At 45.3% G+C, this 24249-nt stretch overlaps 1 protein-coding gene across 1 annotated transcript in view; it reads left to right on the forward strand.

Moving 5' to 3' along the window:
* The first annotated feature begins 4183 nt into the window (after positions 1 to 4183).
* The window catches only part of LOC139581679 (ephrin-B1-like), a 140368-nt gene continuing 120302 nt past the window's right edge, over positions 4184 to 24249 (forward strand). The window contains exon 1 of the mRNA XM_071411691.1: positions 4184 to 5324. Within this exon, the coding sequence (XP_071267792.1) occupies positions 5206 to 5324 (119 nt within the window). The 5' untranslated portion in view covers positions 4184 to 5205. The remainder of the gene's footprint in view (positions 5325 to 24249) is intronic.

The following is a 24249-nucleotide window of genomic DNA, read 5'->3' on the forward strand; positions in this document are numbered from 1 at the left end:
TTTGTTTGTCAAAAACGAATTTGCACATCATAAGTGCCGTTATTTGAAAATATATAGGTCCATTATAACTTATATGAATATATAGGTCCATTATAATTTATATAAATATATAAATCCATTATAATTTATATAAATATATAGGTCCATTATAATTTATATAAATATGTAGGTCCATTGTAATGGATACTTTCTGTCTAGTTTTAGACATTTAAGTGTGGCCTCGAGTTTTAATTTTTTTTACCCAAAATAATAGCTTTATTTGAAGCTAAGAGAGCCCTTGAAATCTTTTGCTTCTTATTAAAACCTCACATTTAGAGTCCCTGGGTGTGTTTTGTGTTCTGTCCCGGCGTGACGTCAGTGAGACAGGCAGTGACAGTGACACGTTAATCAAGGGACTCAGGACTGTGACCTGACAGCTGATGGGAACAAGTGGGTTCAGACAGCTACGATAACGCTCTGTCTCTCTCTCCGACACACACCCCTCCGTCCCTCTGTCTCTCTCTCCGACACACACCCCTCCGTCTCTCTGTCTCTCTCTCCGACACACACCCCTCCGTCCCTCTGTCTCTCTCCGACACACACCCCTCCGTCCCTCTGTCTCTCTCTCCGACACACATCCCTCCGTCCCTCTGTCTCTCTCTCCGACACACACCCCTCCGTCCCTCTGTCTCTCTCTCCGACACACACCCCTCCGTCTCTCTGTCTCTCTCTCCGACACACACCCCTCCGTCCCTCTGTCTCTCTCCGACACACACCCCTCCGTCCCTCTGTCTTCTGCTGAAACCTCTCTCTCTCTGTCTCTCTCTCGCACTCTCACTCACTAACCCCAATCTAAAATGTGAGTGTGACCTAGCGACAGACAGCAGTAGCCTGAGTGACCTAACGTCAGACAGCAGTAGCCTGAGTGACCTAACGACAGACAGTAGTAGCCTGAGTGACCTAACGACAGACAGTAAGTAGCCTGAGTGACCTAACGACAGACAGTAGTAGCCTGAGTGACCTAACGACAGACAGTAAGTAGCCTGAGTGACCTAACGACAGACAGCAGTAGCCTGAGTGACCTAACGACAGACAGTAAGTAGCCTGAGTGACCTAACGACAGACAGTAAGTAGCCTGAGTGACCTAACGACAGACAGTAAGTAGCCTGAGTGACCTAACGACAGACAGTAGTAGCCTGAGTGACCTAACGACAGACAGTAGTAGCCTGAGTGACCTAACGACAGACAGTAAGTAGCCTGAGTGACCTAACGACAGACAATAGCTCGAGTGAGAGTCTTCCTCTAGAATGGGATCAGTCCTTCAGGCCATGAACCAATCAAAGGATGGACATTAGTTTGTGTAAAACACATTGATGTGAAATCAGATAGAGAGGAGGCTGTCTGATTCATTTCCTACAGCAAATATGAATCGGTTATTTTTTGAGGGTGGTACTATAGTTTGCTCTGACTCAGTAAAATGAGAAGAATACTTCCTGAAGCAATTATGAGTGAGTCTGTGAGAGAGGAACACGTCTGGGCAGCAATCAGACTTCTTCTAAACAGGAAGTGGTTTTATTTGACTCTTATTTCACCACAGCCAAAATAAAAGCTGAATGAATCACCGTAGCAACAATTTCAGAGCCTCATAACCCCAGGATAACAACTGTGTGTGTGTGTGTTCCTCTCCAGTTAATGTGTGTGTGGTATTGATTGCAGCTAGAAGGGGCGAGTCACAAGTCGGCCACGTCCTACCCATTATCCTCTCTTCTAGATAACGAGGGGTTGACCATTTGATCCTCCGCATTTCGAGAGGCTCCACTCACACGTCCGTCTGTCTGTCCTGTCTGATGAAGGCCGTTGTTGTCGAAACGTCAAGCTTTAACCAAGTAGTAAGAGTTGCTAACCAAGAGTTTATAATATTGAGTGATTCTCTCAGGCTACTTTTCCTGATGTTAATGTAATTTTTGGCTGCACCTCTTGAACCGCTTGAAGCGATCTGTCTACTTCAGTCCTGAGCAGAATGATGATTAGCAAACAACTTTCTACAACACATCTTGTATTGCACAAACCAATGTGACTACGAGCAGCGTTGCAATGTGCAGAACAGTGTGTTGCCTGTAAGACATCAACCTTCTATACAGGCTACGGACACTGGCCAGTGACAGCTGGGATATGGGTTTTTCAGAGGAATAGGCAAAGCAATAAACTAGAATATCTTCAGTCTGGTACTGCTGACCTCATGCCTTGGCCACTTCTTGGCAGTGATGATCAAATCAAATTTATTTATACAGCCCTTCTTACATCAGCTGATATATCAAAGTGCTGTACATAAACCCAGCCTAAAACCCAAAACAGCAAGCAATGCAGGTGTAGAAGCACGGTGGCTAGGAAAAACTCCCTAGAAAGGCCAAAACCTAGGAAGAAACCTAGAGAGGAACCAGGATATGAGGGGTGGCCAGTCCTCTTCTGGCTGTGCCAGGTGGAGATTATAACAGAACATGGCCAAGATGTTCAAATGTTCATAGATGACCAGCAGGGTCAAATAATAGTAATCACAGTGAACAGGTCAGGGTTCCATAGCCGCAGGCAGAACAGTTGAAACTGGAGCAACAGCACGACCAGGTGGACTGGGGACAGCAAGGAGTCATCATGCCAGGTAGTCCTGAGGCATGGTCCTATGGCTCATGTCCTGATGTCATAGTTTCAGTGTTATCTGAGTGTTAATGAGTGTTGGGGAACCGCAGACTTCAGTCTCAGGGTGTAGCACCATGTTTCTGTTCATGTAGAATGTGGACCAGGTCTGTGTCCCGAACTTCAGCCTATTCCCTTCATAGAGCGCTACATTTGACCAGAGCCCATAGGGAATTAGGAACAACAGGGTGCCGTTGGGGACACGTCCAGTGGTCAACAGGGTGTTGTTGGGGACACGTCCAGTGGTCAACAGGGTGTTGTTGGGGACACGTCCAGTGGTCAACAGGGTGTTGTTGGAGACACATCCAGTGGTCAACAGGGTGTCGTTGGGGACGCGTCCAGTGGTCAACAGGGTGTCGTTGGGGACACATCCAGTGGTCAACAGGGTGTTGTTGGAGACACATCCAGTGGTCAACAGGGTGCCGTTGGGGACACATCCAGTGGTCAACAGGGTGTTGTTGGGGACACATCCAGTGGTCAACAGGGTGTTGTTGGGGACACATCCAGTGGTCAACAGGGTGTTGTTGGAGACACATCCAGTGGTCAACAGGGTGCCGTTGGGGACACATCCAGTGGTCAACAGGGTGTTGTTGGGGACACATCCAGTGGTCAACAGGGTGTTGTTGGGGACACGTCCAGTGGTCAACAGGGTGCCGTTGGAGACACATCCAGTGGTCAACAGGGTGTCGTTGGGGACACATCCAGTGGTCAACAGGGTGTCGTTGGGGACACATCCAGTGGTCAACAGGGTGCCGTTGGGGACCAAACATATGATCATGTACCTGTAAATGCCTGCCATCTTTCTGCTCTCATGTTAGTCTGTTGTCTCCTGCTGATCTATTGATTGATCTCTCCTCAACCGTTAGGGGGCAATGTTGATTATACAAATGCATGAGCTCAAACCTACAGTGAACACACACACAGGAGGCACAGATATGGACATGATCAATTAAGTGTCTATCATTTCTTCCTCAACATCAATGGATCATCAACTACATTCAGCCGCAGAGCAAGGTTTTTTTTTGAGTGGATGGTCAGGGGGCCGAACATAATTACAAATCATTGGCAGACTGCAAATTGACCACAAAAAACACAAACAGATATATTTGACTAAAACATAATAATTTCAAACCTTGCTTACATTTGTATATGATCACATATATCTCTTTTAGCCATATGAATACTTTGGAACAGAGTTAGGTTAGGGAACACTGTCCTACTGTGTATATAATAGGTTCCCATGAAGTTAGATTGATGCCTAGACTGAGATTCAGGGGATCAATTCACACCACTCTTTTTTTAATAAAACATGCTTGAAATAGCCTAAAGATGTCAAAATAATTTTAATTCTACAAATGTTTCCCTATGTGATTTCTAACGGATAAGTCATTGCATTAGCCAACATGTTTACTTTTGCAATGTTCACACATTTATTTTAAAGGGGGAGTTTTAAATGGCTTTCAGAGCAATGAACTGGGGTAATGGACCGGAACATACACACACACACACACACACTGATGCCCGAGTTCCGGACCGAGCTATCTGATTGGTGGCGGCGGATGATATGGTGGGCTGTCTACCGTGCGCCCGGGCATCAGGTTACGGTTTAGCTCAAGGAGAGGCGCAAAGCGGGGGACGTCTGGTTCCAAGCAGTGAACGAGAGAGACAGAAGAGGGAGAGAGAGCAAGTCCTGACCCGTGGTAGACTAGACCACTTCTAACTATGAGTCCCTCGTCTACTAGCCTACTGTACAATAAATAACTCTAGACTCAGGGACAAAGAGGACATTGCTAAAGCCCGGCCTACTGCTGCGTGGTGGGCATCCGGGCAGTGCATGCAGGAATACATGCTCCAGCTCAATTGGACCTCTCACATGTTCTATCTAGGACGAATAGGAAATATTCACTACATTAAGTCACAGCAGTTCCCTGTTCCGGGGGAAGAGAGGAGAAGGGTGGGATGAGGAGAAGAGACGGATAAAGTGTGTTCTGACGGGAGTTCTGACTGATGGATGCGTGTTGCCATCTTTTCTATGAAGTAAAGCGACATATACAGAGAGCGTTGCTGGGAGATGGTATTCATCTGACAGACATCGGACGTTAGGCTACCCTTCTGACCGCAATAATAGCCTGCAGAGAAACCTCGGTATAGGTTACCTGATCTAACGAGGAACCGGATCGGTGTGACATTAAGGACAAAGACGTGAAGAAAGAACTTCCCCCGTTTCTCAGCTGCAAGTCAACGGTATCACATTGGCTTTCATCCCGCCTTGAACCTCTTAAAAACCGTAATTTAGAGCCAACCGCTGTTGACACGAGCGCTTTGCGGACGGTTCAACCAAGGACAGCAGAGGTTTGAACGGGGATCTGAAGACACGTCTGACAGAGAGACATGTATCTAACATCGACCTCATATGCACCCGACTGACAAACACACAAGCCACAGAAGAAAGCGGTAGATAGCGGCTACTGCCCCGCCACGCGCACGGCGGGTCCGGTGCTCTCCCCGGCTCACTCTTATCTCCGGGTTGTGAGAATGGCAGGGGTCGCGTGTTGGAAATGTTACCTCTGGATCTTTATTGTCGTGTTTAGGTCGACGTTACCTTCTGACGGCAAATCACTGGAAACTATTATGTGGAGCACTCAGAATGCCAAGTAAGTGTCATGTTTAAATTCAATAGAGTGTCAGATTTTGCAAATTCGCTTTGTGTGTGGAGAAGGGGAAGTTAAAAACTGTCTTCAAATTCGCTCTTTTCCAATGATGATTACACATCAAGTTGGTACCCATGACGCGCATTGGCCTGAAAACTACACGTCTTACCCAAAGTTGTGTCTTGAGATTGTAGGTGAATGTAGGCCTAGTCTACATGTCAGAAATGCTATCAGAAGTCAGACCAATATGTTATGGATAGCATTGTGTATTTGGCACATTCCTTAACGCTAGGATGGGCCTGGAGAAATGTAACCACTCTCAAATTCATAGTCAGAGCTATGGATGCAAGGACTGACTATCCATTATATCAAAATGATAGTTTAAACCATGTTTTGAGTCTTGTTTACTTTATTTACAAACATTGGCGTAAAAGTAAAACAAGCGTAGGCTATATGTTGTGTTCTGATGGGGACCGACAGCGGAACTAAGCTCAGGAGGCATTTACAAGTTATATTCTTCAATAATCTATGGAAATGAAGATAGCCCGCTAGCCTGGCTAGTGACATTTAGTATTTTTAAATATTGCATGTCACATATATTGGACCCAGGCTAGTAAAAATTGCAGTCTACTAACCCCGCTGGCCAGTGCCGAAAATACATAAATTCCATCCCTGTTTATACATTAAAAAGAATGATGTAGCAACTAAGGATTATATCTGTAAAACACCGGTATTCAACCGGGGGTACTGCAGGTGGTCAGCGAAAATAGCCTAAATGTTTCAATTTAAATGTTTTTTTAATGAATATTGCTGGCAACAACATAGTAAACGAATTTAGAATTATATAGCCTACATATAGTAGAAAAGAGGAGAATATCTTCTTTCTAATGATGTCAACTCAATTTCTCAACTCCCAATATTAGCAAATTACACCCACTTTGAAAAATCACCCGCTACCAGTGAGTGCGGCAAGTAACCCTCACTTTTTAAAACAAGCTAAACAGCTGCTTTTAGCGAAAGTGTGTTTGGAGTTACCTTTGTAGCTAATAGGCTATGTTAGAGTTTACACTTCCTCTTCCAATTATAATGTAGGAGGTAAAAATAATGAAAAACTATCCACCAAATCTATTAATTTAAAATGTTGATTACGTCTCCTTGCCTTTTCATTCACCTGATAATAAGACATTCATTATTATTATTATTTTTTGCTAATGTATGATGGAGGTTCCTCGGTCACCGTTTGGTCTGGGAGGGGGTCCCTGGGCAAGAAAGGGTAGAAGACCCCTTCTTTAATATAACAGCGTCCCAGTGGGTGCAGTATTTTCCTCTCCAGCGCTCCAATTTATGGCCTGCTCGCGCAGGCAGCGGAACGAGAAGAGAAAAAAAGCCACCGGCGAACGGGTGGCAAGTGTCAAGGTGTACTGTAGGCTAGTTCCCAGCTCGCGCAATTCACTGAAGGAAATAAAATGTCTCCCCAGTTAGTCTCGAACTCTGAACACGCCCTGGCGAGAGAGAAAGCCTTGCCTGTGCACGCGCTGAGCAAGCTATGGCTGCCTGCGCGCACGCTTTCCTAATTATAGTTTCAGAGAGCCATCTCGAGGCTACTGGCAGTAAAATAATGTGTTCTGGTAATATTTATCACTCACAGACTGAGTCTCTCTCTTTACACCCACATCACATGGCCTGTGTATTGAAATAGTTTTCTGCAGTTTTTGGTAAATGCGCAAATCAAATCAAATATATTTATAAAGCACGTTTTACATCAGCATATGTCACAAAGTACTATACAGAAGTACAAAGAAGTACAATGTATTAATTGTTAACATCACAGGTCCATGATTTAGCGTGATTGGCAATGCACCAGCATAACAGTGTGCATTTTTGTGACCACCAATGTCAATTGATCAGGGAAGTCTGGTCTTTGGTTAGTGGGTCAGTATCACTGACTGACCTCTACTCTGGCTGACCTCTAGTGTCCATTATGTCAATGGGTCAGTATCACTGGCTGACCTCTACTCTGACTGACCTCTAGCGTCCATTATGTCAATGGGTCAGTATCACTGACTGACCTCTAGCGTCCATTATGTCAATGGGTCAGTATCTCTGACTGACCTCTAGCGTCCATTATGTCAATGGGTCAGTATCACTGGCTGACCTCTACTCTGACTGACCTCTAGCGTCCATTATGTCAATGGGTCAGTATCACTGACTGACCTCTAGCGTCCATTATGTCAATGGGTCAGTATCACTGACTGACCTCTACTCAGACTGACCTCTAGCGTCCATTATGTCAATGGGTCAGTATCACTGGCTGACCTCTAGCGTCCATTATGTCAATGGGTCAGTATCTCTGACTGACCTCTAGCGTTCATTATGTCAATGGCAGGGGCAGACGAACAAAACTCCTAATGTTCCTTTTGTCTATTTTCTACTTCTCAGCTGACGGCCTATATAGTTTCTCTCCCTCTCCTCGCCTCGCCTCTCTCTGCTAACCTCCATAGATTACAGCTAATGGAATAAATATGGAGAATGGACAGAGCATGCTGAATGCTCGGTTGACCATTGCCAAGCTGACATGCAGCAGGAAACTGTGTGTCTCAAATGGCTCCCTATATAGTGCACTACCCTATCTTGTGTTTATTAGGTGACTTTGAGCTGGTGCTTTTATACAATATTCTTTATTTATACAGCTGATTCCATTGAGGTTAAACATCTCAGTCCTTCAGGGTGGGCTTCAGTGCTCTACAATGAACTTATGTACATGAAGAGGAGATGCTAGGCTGCTCTGAGGGAGAGAAATGGTTGAGACGTTGACCGATGAGATCCAACCTTCAGTAATTCACTTAGTGCTGGGCAATATGAACAAAATATAATTTCACAATATTTTTTATATTATGACAGTATTTTATGTTTTTGATTAATAAAAGTGGTACATTTGCTTTATGAGTAGTGAGTGATCCCAGGGTGCTTTATGAGTAGTGAGTGATCCCAGGGTGCTTTATGAGTAGTGAGTGATCCCAGGGTGCTTTATGAGTAGTGAGTGATCCCAGGGTGCTTTATGAGTAGTGAGTGATCCCAGGGTGCTTTATGAGTAGTGGGTGATCCCAGGGTGCTTTATGAGTAGTGAGTGATCCCAGGGTGCTTTATGAGTAGTGAGTGATCCCAGGGTGCTTTATGAGTAGTGGGTGATCCTAGGGTGGCAACACATACAAGTGATTTCAATGGGTCTTTCTCCATTCTGATTGTTTTATACTGTTCAATTCAACTTCAACATAACAGTTGGTTTCATTTCAGATCATTTCCACACTGCCACAGGGGGCTGGGCTGTACGATATGGGCAAAAAATCTAGGCGTTATTTTTAACCAAATATTACAAATGCGATTTGACTTGCGATTTAGATCAAAACACTTGGGTGAACTGTTGGAATCATGGAAATAGAATGATTATTCTAATTATATAGTTAGAATATACCCACTGGGCACAGACGTCTATTCCACGTTGGTTCAATGTCATTTCATTGAAATGAAGTGGAAACAGCGTTGATTCAACCAGTGTTCCTACTGGATAATAGCGGTCACATGACAACGAATGAAAAAGTCAGGGAGGCATTCATAGAATTAGGAATTAGAATACTAATAGGATCGTTCTAGAAGTGTTATTGTGACAGGGTAAGAACCAAAGTGTTGGTCAGTGTTTCCCAGGGGAGTGGGACCCTGTAATCTTTGGCTACATTAAAGACGTACATTAAAGACGTATTAGTTTTTTACTTTTCCTGTTGAAAAGCAACCCAATATGGTGACCGGTGTATGGAAAGGAGGGGGTGTATGGGAAAGGAGGGGGTGTATGGGAAAGGAGGGGGTGTATGGGAAAGGAGGGGGTGTATGGGAAAGGAGGGGGTGTATGGAAAGGAGGGGGTGTATGGGAAAGGAGGGGGTGTATGGGAAAGGAGGGGGTGTATGGAAAGGAGGGGGTGTATGGGAAAGGAGGGGGTGTATGGGAAAGGAGGGGGTGTATGGGAAAGGAGGGGGTGTATGGGAAAGGAGGGGGTGTATGGAAAGGAGGGGGTGTATGGAAAGGAGGGGGTGTATGGAAAGGAGGGGGTGTATGGGAAAGGAGGGGGTGTATGGAAAGGAGGGGGTGTATGGGAAAAGAGGGGGTGTATGGGAAAATATGGGAAAAGAGGGGGTGTATGGGAAAAGAGGGGGTGTATGGGAAAAGAGGGGGTGTATGGGAAAAGAGGGGGTGTATGGGAAAAGAGGGGGTGTATGGGAAAAGAGGGGGTGTATGGGAAAAGATGGTGTATGGAAAGCGAATCAGCTATTGTGCAGATTTGTTGCCACTCAAGACCATTATATATTATATTGCTAACATCTATACTGAACAAAAATATAAACGCAACATGTAAAGCATTTCGCTACACTCGCATTAACATCTGCTAACCATGTGTATGTGACAAATAAAATTTGATTTGATTTAAAGTGTTGGTCCCATGTTCCATGAGCTAAAATAAAAGATCACAGAATTTTCCCATACGCACAAAAGCCTTATTTCTCTCAGATTTTGTGCACAAATTTGTTTACATCCCTGTCAGTGAAGATTTCTCCTTTGCCAAGATAGTCCATCCACCTGACAGGTGTGGCACATCAACAAGCTGATTAAACAGCATGGTACACATGTGCAGTTTTGTCACACAACAGAATGCCACAGATGTCTCAAGTTTTGAGGGAGCGTGCAGTTTGCATGCTGACTGCAGGAATGTCCACCAGAGCTGTTGCCACATAATTCAATTTCAGTGGCCATGGTGGCGTAGGAGGTATGGTATGGGCAGGCGTAAGCTACTGACAATGAACACAATTGCATTTTATCAATGGCAATATCAATGCACAGAGATAACGTGATGAGATCCTGAGGCCCATTGTTGTGCCATTCATCCGCCACCACCTCATGTTTCAGTATGATAATGCACGGCCCCATGTCACAAGGATCTGTACACAATTCCTGGAAGCTGAAAATGTCCCAGTTCTTCCATGGCCTTCATACTCACCAGACGTGTCACCCATTGAGCATGTTTGGGATCCACTGCATCGACATGTACGACAGTGTGTTCCAGTTCCTGTCAATAGCCATCAACATCACACAGCCATTGAAGAGGAGTGGGACAACATTCCACAGTCAACAGGCTGATCAACTCAATGTGAAGATGTGTCTCGCTGCATGAGGCTAATGGTGGTCACACCAGATACTGACTGGTTTTCTGATCCACACCCCCTACCTTTCTTTAAAAAGATATCTCTGACCAACAGATGCATATATGTATTCCCAGTCATGTGAACTCCATAGATTAGGACCTAATTTATTTATTTCAATTGACTGATTTCCTTATATGAACTGTAACTCAGTAAAATCTTTGAAATTGTTTCATGTTGCATTTATATTTTTGTTCAGTATATAAAAATGGTGTGGCAGATCACATTTAACAAACCAAACATTGAAATACAGCCATACAGACCCACAGCCATACAGACCCACAGCCATACAGACCCACAGCCATACATACCCATCTGATCTGATCCCAGCCGGCGACCCTGTGCGACGCCGTAAAAGGGGCAAACGAGGCGGTCTCCTGGTCAGGCTTCGGAGACGGGCACATCGCGCTCCACTCCCTAGCATACTACTCGCCAATGTCCAGTCTCTTGACAATAAGGTTGATGAAATCCGAGCACGGGTAGCATTCCAGAGAGACATCAGGGATTGCAACGTGCTCTGCTTCACGGAAACATGGCTAACTCAAGAGACGCTAACGGAGTCGGTGCAGCCAGCTGGTTTCTTCATGCATCGCGCCGACAGAAACAAACATCTTTCTGGTAAGAAGAGGGGCGGGGGGGTATGCCTTATGATTAACGAGACGTGGTGTGATCATCATAACAACACACAGGAACTCAAGTCATTCTGTTCACCTGATCTAGAACTCCTCACAATCAAATGTCGACCGCATTATCTACCAAGGGAATTCTCTTCGATCATAATCACAGCCGTATATATTCCCCCCCAAGCAGACACATCGATGGCCCTGAACGAACTTTATCTGACTCTTTGTAAACTGGAAACCACACACCCTGAGGCTGCATTCATCGTAGCTGGGGATTTTAACAAGGCTAATCTAAAAACAAAACTCCCTAAATTCTATCAGCATATCGATTGTGCTACCAGGGCTGGAAAAACCCTAGATCATTGTTATACTAATTTCCGCGACGCATATAAGGCCCTCCCCCGCCCCCCTTTCGGAAAAGCTGACCACGACTCCATTTAGTTGATTCCAGCCTACAAACAGAAACTAAAACAACAAGCTCCCGCGCTCAGGTCTGTTCAACGCTGGTCCGACCAATCTGAATCCACGCTTCAAGACTGCTTCGATCACGCGGATTGGAATATGTTCCGCATTGCGTCCAACAACAATATTGACGAATATGCTGATTCGGTGAGCGAGTTCATCAGGAAGTGCATTGACGATGTCGTACCCACAGCAACGATTAAAACATTCCCAAACCAGAAACCGTGGATTGACGGCAGCATTCGCGTGAAACTGAAAGCGCGAACCACTGCTTTTAACCAGGGCAAGGTGACCGGAAGCATGACCGAATACAAACAGTGTAGCTATTCTCTCCGCAAGGCAATCAAACAGGCTAAGTCCCAGTACAGAGACAAAATCGAGTCGCAATTCAACAGCTCAGACACAAGAGGTATGTGGCAGGGTCTACAGTCAATCACGGATTACAAAAAGAAAACCAGCCCCGTCGCGGACCAGGATGTCTTGCTCCCAGACAGGCTAAACAACTTTTTTGCCCGCTTTGAGGACAATACAGTGCCACTGACACGGCCCCCTACCAAAACCTGCGGGCTCTCCTTCACTGCAGCCGAGGTGAGTAAAACATTTAAACGTGTTAACCCTCGCAAGGCTGCAGGCCCAGACGGCATTCCCAGCCGCGTCCTCAGAGCATGCGCAGACCAGCTGGCTGGTGTGTTTACGGACATATTCAATCAATCCTTATCCCAGTCTGCTGTTCCCACATGCTTCAAGAGGGCCACCATTGTTCCTGTTCCCAAGAAAGCTAAGGTAACTGAGCTAAACGACTACCGCCCCGTAGCACTCACTTCCGTCATCATGAAGTGCTTTGAGAGACTAGTCAAGGACCATATCACCTCCACCCTACCGGACACCCTAGACCCACTCCAATTTGCTTACCGACCCAATAGGTCCACAGACGACGCAATCGCAACCACACTGCACACTGCCCTAACCCATCTGGACAAGAGGAATACCCATGTGAGAATGCTGTTCATCGATTACAGCTCAGCATTTAACACCATAGTACCCTCCAAACTCGTCATCAAGCTCGAGACCCTGGGTCTCGACCCCGCCCTGTGCAACTGGGTCCTGGACTTCCTGACGGGCCGCCCCCAGGTGGTGAGGGTAGGTAACAACATCTCCACCCCGCTGATCCTCAACACTGGGGCCCCACAAGGGTGCGTTCTGAGCCCTCTCCTGTACTCCCTGTTCACCCACGACTGCGTGGCCATGCACGCCTCCAACTCAATCATCAAGTTTGCGGATGACACTACAGTGGTAGGCTTGATTACCAACAACGACGAGACGGCCTACAGGGAGGAGGTGAGGGCCCTCGGAGTGTGGTGTCAGGAAAATAACCTCACACTCAACGTCAACAAAACAAAGGAGATGATTGTGGACTTCAGGAAACAGCAGAGGGAGCACCCCCCTATCCACATCGACGGGTCAGTAGTGGAGAAGGTGGAAAGTTTTAAGTTCCTCGGTGTACACATCACGGACAAACTGAATTGGTCCACCCACACAGACAGCATTGTGAAGAAGGCGCAGCAGCGCCTCTTCAACCTCAGGAGGCTGAAGAAATTCGGCTTGTCACCAAAAGCACTCACAAACTTCTACAGATGCACAATCGAGAGCATCCTGTCGGGCTGTATCACCGCCTGGTACGGCAACTGCTCCGCCCACAACCGTAAGGCTCTCCAGAGGGTAGTGAGGTCTGCAGAACGCATCACCGGGGGCAAACTACCTGCCCTCCAGGACACCTACACCACCCGATGTCACAGGAAGGCCATAAAGATCATCAAGGACAACAACCACCCAAGCCACTGCCTGTTCACCCCGCTATCATCCAGAAGGCGAGGTCAGTACAGGTGCATCAAAGCAGGGACCGAGAGACTGAAAAACAGCTTCTATCTCAAGGCCATCAGACTGTTAAACAGCCACCACTAACATTTAGCGGCCGCTGCCAACATACTGACTCAACTCCAGCCACTTTAAAAATGGGAATTGACGGAAATTATGTAAAAATGTACCACTAGCCACTTTAAACAATGCCACTTAATATAATGTTTACATACCCTACATTACCCATCTCATATGTATATACTGTACTCTATATCATCTACTGCATCTTGCCATCTTTATGTAATACATGTACCACTAGCCACTTTAAACTATGCCACTTTATGTTTACATACCCTACAGTACTCATCTCATATGTATATACCGTACTCTATACCATCTACTGCATCTTGCCTATGCCGTTCTGTACCACCACTCATTCATATATCTTTATGTACATATTCTTTATCCCTTTACACTTGTGTGTGTATAAGGTAGTAGTTGTGGAATTGTTAGGTTAGATTACTTGTTGGTTATTACTGCATTGTCGGAACTAGAAGCACAAGCATTTCGCTACACTCGCATTAACATCTGCTAACCATGTGTATGTGACTAATACAATTTGATTTGATTTGATTTGATTTGATAGCCATACAGACCCATAGCCATAAAGACCCACAGCCATACAGACCCACAGCCATATAGCCATACAGACCCATAGCCATACAAACCCACAGCCATGCAGACCCACAGCCATACAGACCCACAGCCATGCAGACCCACAGCCATGCAGACCCACAGCCATACAGACCCACAGCCATACAGTCCCACAGTCATACAGCCAAACAGATCCACAGCCATACAGACCCACAGCCAAACAGATCCACAGCCAAACAGATCCACAGCCATACAGACCAACAGCCATACAGACCCACAGCCATACAGACCCACAGCCAAACAGATCCACAGCCATACAGACCCACAGCCATACAGACCCACAGCTATACAGACCCACAGCCATACATCCATGCAGACCCACAGCCATACAGACCCACAGCCAAACAGATCCACAGCCATACAGACCCACAGCCATACAGACCCACAGCCATACAGACCCACAGCCATACATCCATGCAGACCCACAGCCAGGCAGCCGTACAGCCATACAGACCAACAGCCATACAGTCCCACAACCATACATACCCACAGCAATACAGCCATACAGACCCACAGAAATACAGCCATACAGACCCACAGCAATACAGCCATACAGACCCACATTCATACAGCCATACAGACCCACAGCCATACAGACCCACAGCCATACATACCCACAGCCATACAGCCATACAGACCCACAACCATACAGACCCACAGCCATACATACCCACAGCAATACAGCCATACAGACCCACAGCCATACAGCCATACTGACCCACAGCCATACAGACCCACAACCATGCTGAGAGACTGTTGGTTTCAGAAGGCTTTTCCCTGTAGAATGGAGCACTATGAGAGAGACTGTTGGTTTCAGAAGGCTTTTCCCTGTAGAATGGAGCACTATGAGAGAGACTGTTGGTTTCAGAAGGCTTTTCCCTGTAGAATGGAGCACTATGAGAGAGACTGTTGGTTTCAGAAGGCTTTTCCCTGTAGAATGGAGCACTATGAGAGAGACTGTTGGTTTCAGAAGGCTTTTCCCTGTAGAATGGAGCACTATGTGAGACTGTTGGTGGCTGTGTGTGTGTGGCTGTGTTGCTGTGTGTGTGGCTGTGTGTGTGTGTGTGTGGCTGTGTGTGTGTGGCTGTGTTGCTGTGGCTGTGTGTGTGTGTGGCTGTATGTGTATGTGTGGCTGTGTGTGTGTGTGTGGCTGTGTTGCTGTGTGTGTGTGGCTGTGTGGTTGTGTGTGATTGTGTGGCTGTGTGGCTGTGTTGCTGTGTGTGTGTGGCTGTGTTGCTGTGTGTGTGGCTGTGTGTGTGTGGCTGTGTGGCTGTGTGTGTGTGTGTGGCTGTGTGTGTGTGTGTGTGTGTGGCTGTGTGGCTGTGTGTGTGTGTGGCTGTGTGTGTGGCGTGTGATGTGGTCATCAGAGGCACCTGGACAAAGGGGGTTGTAGTTTCCATGGGTCCTCTTCTACTAGATGACACGTTTACTGGATGTCTGTCTGATGACATCACTAGAATGGAGACTACATTCTCTGTCCCTGTGGCATTCATATCAAATTACTACATTCTCTGTCCCTGTGGCATTCATATCAAATTACTACATTCTCTGTACCTGTGGCATTTATATCAAATTACTACATTCTCTGTACCTGTGGCATTTATATCAAATTACTACATTCTCTGTCCCTGTGGCATTCATATCAAATTACTACATTCTCTGTCCCTGTGGCATTCATATCAAATTACTACATTCTCTGTCCCTGTGGCATTCATATCAAATTACTACATTCTCTGTCCCTGTGGCATTCATATCAAATTACTACATTCTCTGTCCCTGTGGCATTTATATCAAATTACTACATTCTCTGTACCTGTGGCATTTATATCAAATTACTACATTCTCGGTCCCTGTGGCATTCATATCAAATTACTACATTCTCTGTACCTGTGGCATTTATATCAAATTACTACATTCTCTGTACCTGTGGCATTTATATCAAATTCCTCAAGTATTGGACTCAAGTCTGAACTTAATGCAAGCATTTCAGGATGGACACTAGTCTTGCTTGGCTAGTGGAGAGTGATAGTGTGATAGAATACTGATGGACCTCTCTCTCATCTCCCCTCTCTCTCTCTAACCCCCCCCTCTCTCTCTCACCCCCCTCTCTCTCTCTAACCCCCCCCCCCTCTCTCACCCCCCCCCTCTCTCTCTCTCTCTCAATCCCCCTCTCTTTCTCTCCCTCTCACCTCCCCCTCTCACTCTCTCGCTCTTTCTTTCTGTGTCTCTGAGGAGTCAGTGGAAGTATGTCAGAGAGGCAGATGGACGGCTGCTGTAACAATCCTCCATTAATTATCTAACATCCTAATCCATCAGACTGGAGATATGGAGTACATTAGGGCCACACACACTACACATACTACACATACTACACACACACTTGAACAGTGCGACCATTAGTGGAGCATGGAAATAGCAGGAGACTTTACCACTATTAGGGGCAGAGAGGATTTTTTTTCTCCATTTATATTTTTTCAGGAATTTTGTGTGAGTTGTGTGTGTGTGTGAGAGTTGTACCCTTGATATATCACAGGATTTCTTTGTACATGGGAGTCAGGACACACTGCCCAAAAAGCATTTGTGTGTGTGTGTGCCCCTGTTAACCTATTCCACCAGGCTCAGACTCGTCTATACAAACTATCAGCATGACCCATTCCCCTGCCCGACACACACACACACACGGTCTCCCATCACCTCGGTCCGCCACGGCGACGAGAGGGAAGACATGACTGATGGGAGTCCTGCTGTGACCATCCTTGTCTCAGCCCAACGCCCAGCCAAAGGCATGCTGGGTAACGCTCTCTGCTCAGCTCCGTGTGACAGCTGTGACTGACACCTTAATCGCTGCTCTCTGGGAGGCCTAACTCACACACTCACACACACACGCACGCACAAACACACACAGCCCTGCATTCTCTCTCGTACCTTGGAAACCTGAAAGAGACAATTCCACACATATCTACAGATTTCTGTCTCCTGTTGTCTTTTCTAGCTCTCCTTTCTTTCCCAGAAGAGAATAGAACCGTTTCCTCTATTTCTTGACATTGAGAAACATTTAGCAATGGGAAAACGGGGAGTTCATGCTACATGTATGGAATTGTGTGTGAATTGAGTCTCCGGACCGTGGGATAAGGGGCCGTAAGCCAGCGGGATTTGTGTCTGTCTAATTGAATTAGTTTGATTGCTAGTGTGATTGATGGAGTCAGATGGTGGGGGGGTTTCCATGCTGTTTTGTCTGGGTTATAATTCCTGCTCCACGGGACACAAACCAGTCACATACAACAGGAACCAGCGATCAATCAACTAGCTTCTGGAAAGACGCAGAGAAATGTATTATGTGTGTGTGTTAGACCCATCCATCAGACAATGGAAAGCCAACAATGACATCAGATAGGGAACTACAGCTAAATGTAATCTGGTCTAATGCCCTGCTAAACACAGACTGCTCTGCTCTGGTCATTCTGCTCTGTGGTGTGTGTCTGTGTGTTTGTCTCTCTCTCTCTCTCTGTGTGTGTGTGTGTGTGTGTGTCTTTGTGAATTCCAAAATGAATGGAGATGTCACTGTCGGAATCTGGCCTGCACATGTCAGGAGGGCCGCTCCAAAGCAGCCGTGTGTGTGTGTGTGTGCGTGTGCGTGTGCGTGAGCCCCATGTTGTTGCCAGTCAGGGGTCTTCTGTTTCCACTTTAGTAACTCATCTTGCCGTGTTGAATCGACTGAGGAAGAATATATACTGTGTGTGTGTGTAGCGCAACATACCTGGGTCTCGGCATGCGAGCCAGTCTGTTTCATTTGTGACGTGTTTTGGGTCCTACCCATGTTGTGTTTGTGTCTGTCAGACTCTGAGAATACGATCACCAAACACACAGTACCTTCAAACCACTTTGGGACATGTCTGTGTTGTAACAGAGATCTCCAATCTCAATCAGATCACTGATATACAATTGCTGTTTATTTTTCATGAAAACTGTCTGTCCCCTCCCTCCCTCCCTCCCTCCCTCCCTCCCTCCCTCCCTCCCTCCCTCCCTCCCTCCTGTCCTCTCCTCTCCTCCCTATGCTATCCTATCCTCTCCTCCCCCTCCCTCCCTCTCCTCTCCTCTGTCTTACAGAGAGACTTATGTTCTCTCCTTAGTTCAGGCTCGACTGCTTTTCTTTTTATGTTGTTATTTCTCCTCTCCTCTCCTCTCCACCCTCCCTCCCTCCCTCCCTCCCTCCCTCCCTCCCTCCCTCCCTCCCTCCCTCCCTCCCTCCCTCCCTCCCTCCCTCCCTCCCTCCCTCCATCTCCTATCCTCCCTCTCATCTCAGTGATACTTATGTTCTCTCCTTAGTTCAGGCTTGACTGCTTTTCTTTTTGTGTTGTTATTAGTTCTATTTATTGATGTGTTCTAGATTGTAGCATGTCATGCATTTCAAGAATGGGGATGTCAGATCTTAGAATGTGCAATATGCTCAAGTCAAATCCCCATTATACATATAGATGGATTTCTGAATATATTTGTTGGAGGATTAAGCATCTGCTTAGTGGTGCTGTAGAGTTGAGTGGCAATAAAATGTGATAACGGGGATGCTGTCTTCCCTATCAAATACAACTAGTATAGTGTCTTCCCTATCAAATACAACTAGTATAGTGTCTTTCCTATCAAATACAACTAGTATAGTGTCTTTCCTATCAAATACAACTAGTATAGTGTCTTTCCTATCAAATACAACTAGTATAGTGTCTTTCCTATCAAATACAACTAGTATAGTGTCTTTCCTATCAAATACAACTAGTATAGTGTCTTCCCTATTGAATACAACTGGCAGAGTGTCTTCCCTATCAACTACAACTGGCAGAGTGTCTTCCCTATCAACTACAACTGGCATAGTGTCTTCCCTATCAAATACAACTGGCAGAGTGTCTTCCCTATTGAATACAACTAGTATAGTGTCTTCCCTATCAAATACAACTAGTATAGTGTCTTCCCTATCAAATACAACTGGCAGAGTGTCTTCCCTATCAACTACAACTGGCAGAGTGTCTTCCCTATTGAATACAACTGGCATAGTGTCTTCCCTATCAAATACAACTAGTATAGTGTCTTCCCTATTGAATACAACTGGCAGAGTGTCTTCCCTATCAACTACAACTGGCAGAGTGTCTTCCCTATCAACTACAACTGGCATAGTGTCTTCCCTATCAAATACAACTGGCAGAGTGTCTTCCCTATTGAATACAACTAGTATAGTGTCTTCCCTATCAAATACAACTAGTATAGTGTCTTCCCTATCAACTACAACTGGCAGAGTGTCTTCCCTATCAACTACAACTGGCAGAGTGTCTTCCCTATTGAATACAACTGGCAGAGTGTCTTCCCTATCAACTACAACTGGCAGAGTGTCTTCCCTATCAAATACAAATAGTATAGTGTCTTCCCTATCAAATACAACTGGCAGAGTGTCTTCCCTATTGAATACAACTGGCAGAGTGTCTTCCCTATTGAATACAACTGGCATAGTGTCTTCCCTATCAACTACAACTGGCAGAGTGTCTTCCCTATCAACTACAACTGGCAGAGTGTCTTCCCTATCAAATACAACTGGCAGAGTGTCTTCCCTATCAACTACAACTGGCAGAGTGTCTTCCCTATCAACTACAACTGGCAGAGTGTCTTCCCTATCAACTACAACTGGCAGAGTGTCTTCCCTATCAACTACAACTGGCATAGTGTCTTCCCTATTGAATACAACTGGCAGAGTGTCTTCCCTATTGAATACAACTGGCAGAGTGTCTTCCCTATCGAATACAACTGGCATAGTGTCTTCCCTATTGAATACAACTGGCAGAGTGTGTTCCCTATCAAATACAACTCGCAGAGTGTCTTCCCTATTGAATACAACTGGCATAGTGTCTTCCCTATTGAATACAACTGGCATAATGTCTTCCCTATCAAATACAACTGGCAGAGTGTCTTCCCTATCGAATACCACTGGTAGAGTGTCTTCCCTATTGAATACAACTGGCATAATGTCTTCCCTATCAAATACAACTGGCAGAGTGTCTTCCCTATCGAATACCACTGGTAGAGTCTCTTCCCTATCGAATACCACTGGCAGAGTGTCTTCCCTATCGAATACAACTGGCATAATGTCTTCCCTATCAAATACAACCGGCATAATGTCTTCCCTATTGAATACAACTGGCAGAGTGTCTTCCCTATCAAATACAACTGGCAGAGTGTCTTCCCTATCAAATACAACCGGCATAATGTCTTCCCTATTGAATACAACTGGCAGAGTGTCTTCCCTATCAAATACAACTGGCAGAGTGTCTTCCCTATTGAATACAACTGGCATAGTGTCTTCCCTATTGAATACAACTGGCATAATGTCTTCCCTATTGAATACAACTGGCATAGTGTCTTCCCTATTGAATACAACTGGCATAGTGTCTTCCCTATTGAATACAACTGGCAGAGTGTCTTCCCTATTGAATACAACTGGCAGAGTGTCTTCCCTATTGAATACAACTGGCAGAGTGTCTTCCCTATTGAATACAACTGGCAGAGTGTCTTCCCATGAATACAACTGGCATAATGTCTTCCCTATTGAATACAACTGGCATAGTGTCTTCCCTATTGAATACAACTGGCAGAGTGTCTTCCCTATTGAATACAACTGGCAGAGTGTCTTCCCTATCAACTACAACTGGCAGAGTGTCTTCCCTATCAACTACAACTGGCAGAGTGTCTTCCCTATCCACTACAACTGGCAGAGTGTCTTCCCTATCGAATACAACTGGCAGAGTGTCTTCCCTATCGAATACAACTGGCAGAGTGTCTTCCCTATTGAATACAACTGGCAGAGTGTCTTCCCTATCAAATACAACTGGCATAGTGTCTTCCCTATCGAATACAACTGGCATAATGTCTTCCCTATCAAATACAACTGGCAGAGTGTCTTCCCTATCGAATACAACTGGCATAATGTCTTCCCTATCAAATACAACTGGCAGAGTGTCTTCCCTATCGAATACCACTGGCAGAGTGTCTTCCCTATCAAATACACCCGGCATAATGTCTTCCCTATTGAATACAACTGGCAGAGTGTCTTCCCTATCAAATACAACTGGCAGAGTGTCTTCCCTATTGAATACAACTGGCAGAGTGTCTTCCCTATCAAATACAACTGGCATAGTGTCTTCCCTATCGAATACAACTGGCATAATGTCTTCCCTATCAAATACAACTGGCAGAGTGTCTTCCCTATTGAATACAACTGGCAGAGTGTCTTCCCTATCAAATACAACTGGCAGAGTGTCTTCCCTATTGAATACAACTGGCATAGTGTCTTCCCTATTGAATACAACTGGTATAGTGTCTTCCCTATCAAATACAACTGGTATAGTGTCTTCCCTATTGAATACAACTGGCAGAGTGTCTTCCCTATCAAATACAACCGGCAGAGTGTCTTCCCTATTGAATACAACTGGCATAGTGTCTTCCCTATCAAATACAACTGGTATAGTGTCTTCCCTATTGAATACAACTGGCATAATGTCTTCCCTATTGAATACAACTGGCATAGTGTCTTCCCTATCAAATACAACTGGCAGAGTGTCTTCCCTATTGAATACAACTGGCAGAGTGTCTTCCCTATTGAATACAACTGGCAGAGTGTCTTCCCTATTGAATACAACTGGCAGAGTGTCTTCCCTATTGAATACAACTGGCAGAGTGTCTTCCCTATTGAATACAACTGGCAGAGTGTCTTCCCTATTGAATACAACTGGCAGAGTGTCTTCCCTATTGAATACAACTGGCAGAGTGTCTTCCCTATTGAATACAACTGGCATAATGTCTTCCCTATTGAATACAACTGGCAGAGTGTCTTCCCTATCAAATACAACTGGCAGAGTGTCTTCCCTATTGAATACAACTGGCATAATGTCTTCCCTATTGAATACAACTGGCAGAGTGTCTTCCCTATCAAATACAACTGGCAGAGTGTCTTCCCTATTGAATACAACTGGCAGAGTGTCTTCCCTATTGAATACAACCGGCAGAGTGTCTTCCCTATTGAATACAACTGGCATAGTGTCTTCCCTATTGAATACAACTGGTATAGTGTCTTCCCTATCAAATACAACTGGTATAGTGTCTTCCCTATCAAATACAACTGGTATAGTGTCTTCCCTATTGAATACAACTGGCAGAGTGTCTTCCCTATCAAATACAACTGGTATAGTGTCTTCCCTATTGAATACAACTGGCATAATGTCTTCCCTATTGAATACAACTGGCAGAGTGTCTTCCCTATCAAATACAACTGGCAGAGTGTCTTCCCTATTGAATACAACTGTCAGAGTGTCTTCCCTATTGAATACAACTGGCATAGTGTCTTCCCTATCAACTACAACTGGCAGAGTGTCTTCCCTATCAAATACAACTAGTATAGTGTCTTCCCTATCAAATACAACTGGCAGAGTGTCTTCCCTATTGAATACAACTGGCAGAGTGTCTTCCCTATTGAATACAACTGGCATAGTGTCTTCCCTATCAACTACAACTGGCAGAGTGTCTTCCCTATCAACTACAACTGGCATAGTGTCTTCCCTATCAAATACAACTGGCAGAGTGTCTTCCCTATCAACTACAACTGGCATAGTGTCTTCCCTATCAAATACAACTGGCAGAGTGTCTTCCCTATCAACTACAACTGGCAGAGTGTCTTCCCTATTGAATACAACTGGCAGAGTGTCTTCCCTATTGAATACAACTGATAGAGTGTCTTCCCTATTGAATACAACTGGCAGAGTGTCTTCCCTATCGAATACAACTGGCATAGTGTCTTCCCTATTGAATACAACTGGCAGAGTGTGTTCCCTATCAAATACAACTCGCAGAGTGTCTTCCCTATTGAATACAACTGGCATAGTGTCTTCCCTATTGAATACAACCGGCATAATGTCTTCCCTATCAAATACCACTGGCAGGGTGTCTTCCCTATCGAATACCACTGGTAGAGTGTCTTCCCTATTGAATACAACTGGCATAATGTCTTCCCTATCAAATACAACTGGCAGAGTCTCTTCCCTATCGAATACCACTGGCAGAGTGTCTTCCCTATCGAATACCACTGGTAGAGTCTCTTCCCTATCGAATACCACTGGCAGAGTGTCTTCCCTATCGAATACAACTGGCATAATGTCTAACCTATCAAATACAACCGGCATAATGTCTTCCCTATTGAATACAACTGGCAGAGTGTCTTCCCTATCAAATACAACTGGCAGAGTGTCTTCCCTATCAAATACAACCGGCATAATGTCTTCCCTATTGAATACAACTGGCAGAGTGTCTTCCCTATCAAATACAACTGGCATAGTGTCTTCCCTATCGAATACCACTGGTAGAGTGTCTTCCCTATTGAATACATTTACATTTACATTTAAGTCATTTAGCAGACGCTCTTATCCAGAGCGACTTACAAATACAACTGGCAGAGTGTCTTCCCTATCAAATACAACTGGCAGAGTGTCTTCCCTATTGAATACAACTGGCATAGTGTCTTCCCTATTGAATACAACTGGCAGAGTGTCTTCCCTATTGAATACAACTGGCAGAGTGTCTTCCCTATCAACTACAACTGGCAGAGTGTCTTCCCTATCAACTACAACTGGCAGAGTGTCTTCCCTATCCACTACAACTGGCAGAGTGTCTTCCCTATCGAATACAACTGGCAGAGTGTCTTCCCTATTGAATACAACTGGCAGAGTGTCTTCCCTATTGAATACAACTGGCAGAGTGTCTTCCCTATCAAATACAACTGGCATAGTGTCTTCCCTATCGAATACAACTGGCATAATGTCTTCCCTATCAAATACAACTGGCAGAGTGTCTTCCCTATCGAATACCACTGGCAGAGTGTCTTCCCTATCAAATACACCCGGCATAATGTCTTCCCTATTGAATACAACTGGCAGAGTGTCTTCCCTATCAAATACAACTGGCAGAGTGTCTTCCCTATTGAATACAACTGGCATAGT

The sequence above is a fragment of the Salvelinus alpinus genome, chromosome 7 (genome assembly GCF_045679555.1).
Source record: "Salvelinus alpinus chromosome 7, SLU_Salpinus.1, whole genome shotgun sequence".
NCBI lineage: Eukaryota > Metazoa > Chordata > Actinopteri > Salmoniformes > Salmonidae > Salvelinus > Salvelinus alpinus.